Source organism: Odontesthes bonariensis, chromosome 21 (genome assembly GCF_027942865.1).
Source record: "Odontesthes bonariensis isolate fOdoBon6 chromosome 21, fOdoBon6.hap1, whole genome shotgun sequence".
NCBI classification, from domain to species: domain Eukaryota; kingdom Metazoa; phylum Chordata; class Actinopteri; order Atheriniformes; family Atherinopsidae; genus Odontesthes; species Odontesthes bonariensis.
Window position 1 is genome coordinate 3,023,003 of NC_134526.1, and position 3,465 is coordinate 3,026,467.

Sequence of the window (3,465 nt, forward strand, 5' to 3'; positions counted from 1 at the left end):
GCTTTATTTTTTAAACCCCAGCCAACTAGCCGGACTACCTTCATCAACACCAAAACGAGGCTGGAACTCTGCTCACAGGACGCAGCAGGGGGTAAGAAGATGTTCATAAATGATGTTGCTGATATGGGATGTTACACAGCTTCATGTCAAAAGAGGCGAACTGTCCCTTTAATCATCTGATATTTGAAAATTAAATATTTTTCACAAGAACAACTTTAGTTATTCAATTCATTTTCATCTTTATTGCAATGCCCAGCACAACAGGGATGAAAACACTCATCCAAACATTCGTCATTCTTATTCCACATGAACCAAACATAGGCTACTGACATTAAATATAAATTTATAGTGTCTGTTCAAACTCCAGAAGATATTAAAAATATTTACAGTTCTTAAAGTGTCTGTGGCACACGAGGCCGGAGCTAAGAGTTGAGCAGAGATCAGAGTCCACATTAAGGGCCACTTTAGTCCACCTCCTCAATAGTCGGCCCCTGGCTGTCGGCCCTCGCCTGCTCTCTGCACCCAGCGGGCATCCCTCCCTGGGGCATCCCTCCCTGGGGCATCCCTCCCTGGTACAGCTTGCTGATGACGGGCTGGCACACCTTCTCCAGCTCTTTCTGCTTGTCTTGGTACTCGTCTTTCTCAGCCAGCTGGTTGTTCTCCAGCCAGGCGATGGTCTCCTCACACTTCTCGGCCACCTTCTTCTTGTCCTCCTCGCTGATTTTGCCCTTCAAGCTCTCGTCCTGCACGGTGCTCTTCACGCTGAAGGCGAAGGACTCCAGGGAGTTCCTGGCGGCCATTTTGTCCCTCTGCAGGTCGTCCTCGGCTTTGTATTTGTCAGCGTCCTGCACCATCCTCTCGATCTCCTCTTTGCTCAGTCGGCCCTTATCGTTGGTGATGGTGATCTTGTTCTCTTTGCCGGTGCTTTTGTCCACCGCCGACACGTTCAAGATCCCGTTGGCGTCGATGTCGAAGGTGACCTCGATCTGCGGGACCCCCCTGGGAGCGGGTGGGAGTCCCGTCAGCTCAAACTTGCCCAGCAGGTTGTTGTCCTTGGTCATGGCCCTCTCCCCTTCGTAGACCTGGATCAGGACCCCGGGCTGGTTGTCAGAGTAGGTGCTGAACACCTGGGTTTGTTTGGTGGGGATGGTGGTGTTGCGTTTGATCAGGGACGTCATCACCCCTCCGGCCGTCTCGATACCCAGGGACAGAGGCGCCACGTCCAGCAGCAGCAGGTCCTGAACGTTGCCCGAGGTGTCGCCCGAGAGGATGGCGGCCTGGACGGCGGCGCCGTAGGCCACCGCCTCGTCCGGGTTGATGCTCTTGTTCAGGTCCCGGCCGTTGAAGAAGTCCTGCAGGAGTTTCTGGATTTTGGGGATTCTGGTGGAGCCTCCCACCAGGACCACGTCGTGGATCTGGCCCTTGTCCATTCTGGCGTCCCTCAGGGCTTTCTCCACCGGCTCCAAGGTTCCCCTGAACAGGTCGGAGCACAGCTCCTCAAAGCGAGCCCTGGTGATGGAGGTGTAGAAGTCGATGCCCTCAAACAGAGAGTCGATCTCGATGCTGGCCTGGGAGCTGGAGGACAGGGTCCTCTTGGCCCTCTCACAGGCTGTGCGCAGCCTCCTGAGGGCTCTCTTGTTCTGGCTGATGTCCTTCTTGTGCTTCCTCTTGAACTCCTCCACAAAGTGGTCGACCATGCGGTTGTCAAAGTCCTCTCCGCCCAGGTGAGTGTCTCCGGCCGTGGCCTTCACCTCAAAGATGCCGTCTTCGATGGTCAGGACGGACACGTCGAAGGTGCCCCCGCCCAGGTCAAAGATCAGGATGTTCCGTTCCCCGGACTTGCCTTTGTCCAGACCGTACGCGATGGCGGCCGCCGTCGGCTCGTTGATGATCCGCAGGACGTTGAGTCCCGCGATGACGCCTGCGTCTTTGGTGGCCTGTCGCTGGGAGTCGTTGAAGTACGCCGGGACCGTGATGACGGCGTTGGACACTTTTTGGCCCAGGTAGGCCTCGGCGATCTCCTTCATCTTCACCAGGACCATGGAGGAAACCTCCTCGGGGTAGAAGGCTTTGTCCTCCCCTTTGTACTCTACTTGTATTTTGGGCCTCCCTCCCTCTGAAACCACCTTGAAGGGCCAGTGCTTCATGTCCGCCTGCACCACCGGATCGTCACACTTTCTCCCGATCAGTCTCTTGGCATCAAACACGGTGTTGCTGGGGTTCATGGCCACCTGGTTCTTGGCTGCGTCCCCGATCAGCCTCTCGGTGTCGGTGAAGGCCACATAGCTGGGGGTGGTCCTGTTGCCCTGGTCGTTGGCGATGATCTCTACTTTTCCGTGCTGGAAAACCCCCACACAGGAGTAGGTGGTGCCCAGGTCGATGCCGATCGCTACGCCTTTGGCTGCAGACATCTTGGCTGTGTTGGCTTTGTGTCCTAAAGGTGCAGAGACACAAATGAGGAGGAGCGTGAGAAAAGTAAGTGAACATCTGCAGCAGCTGTTGGAGCTTCAGCTGTTTTCTATCAAAAGAAACTGAGTCCCAGCATCAGAGGACTGAGGTCATACAGAGTGAATGCATCATCAAGTCTTTTTACTTCAAATCACATGAATTAAATATATCAACACAGAACAAAAACAAAACCATTAAACTGTTAAATCTTCAACAAGACACAATTATTTAGATATACACAATAAGCTTCTGTTCACTTTAATGTTACAGAACCGCAAAATTAGTCAGAAAAGCAGGTTACTGACAGATTTGAACAGTTCTGTGATAAGTCAGAGCTTCTTATATTCTTACTGTACAAAACAAGTATGATTATACAAACATTTTTTTTTAAATAAAGTAACTAAGTAGTCGTAAATGATTTATTTTGGAGTTAACAAACAGAAAAATATACATAAGTAGACCTTTAAAATAGGGAAAACTTTAGATGAGCACTTACTCTGGCTGGAAGTTAAAAATGAAGATGGATTGGATTTGAATTAAAATCAGTTCCTCTCCGCGGCGCAGCTCGTCTTCAGCTCCAATCTTCTGTGTCTCTTCTCGGATCTCTTCTTGTCTGAACTGCCGGTGTTCACCTCCAGCACCGTTTTTATTCTTCTTCGCTCCCTTCTCGTTGTTTCTCGAGCTTTCCGTCGACTCTCTTGTCCAATCACAGCTCGGCGCGGCGCTCTGCGTCATGACGTCATCTGCGAGAAGTTTCTCCTGCCTTCTCGTCGCTCAGAGAAATCGTTAGAAGTGTTAAACAGAAAAATATTGTTATAGATCATTTAAGATTCATCCTCTAAATACAGTAAGAGTGACAGCGAATATGGACAGACTGATGTTGAAAAGCTCCGTGAAAAATTCAAGTAAATCAGGACACAAATCTACTTTAAAACCAAACGTTAATTGAAAACTTCTTAATATTTCTTTAAAATCTAAAATCTGTTATTGGATAACAAGATTTAATCCATGCCGAAC

At 50.2% G+C, this 3,465-nt stretch overlaps 1 protein-coding gene across 1 annotated transcript; it reads right to left on the reverse strand.

Annotated features, from left to right (window-relative positions):
- Positions 1–214: 214 nt before the first annotated feature.
- LOC142371048 (heat shock 70 kDa protein 1-like) lies at positions 215–3,037 on the reverse strand. The gene is made up of 2 exons (XM_075453641.1): positions 2,945–3,037; positions 215–2,434 (listed from the first exon to the last, which is right to left on the reverse strand). Exon 2 carries the CDS (start codon positions 2,409–2,411, stop codon positions 465–467), a length of 1,947 nt encoding a protein of 648 aa, XP_075309756.1. The 5' UTR covers positions 2,412–2,434; positions 2,945–3,037; the 3' UTR covers positions 215–464.
- Positions 3,038–3,465: the final 428 nt, after the last annotated feature.

Bases quoted from the DNA above. Each gene is read 5' to 3' on its own strand.
- LOC142371048 (XM_075453641.1), bottom strand. From the start codon at position 2,411: ATGTCTGCAGCCAAAGGCGTAGCGATCGGCATCGACCTGGGCACCACC.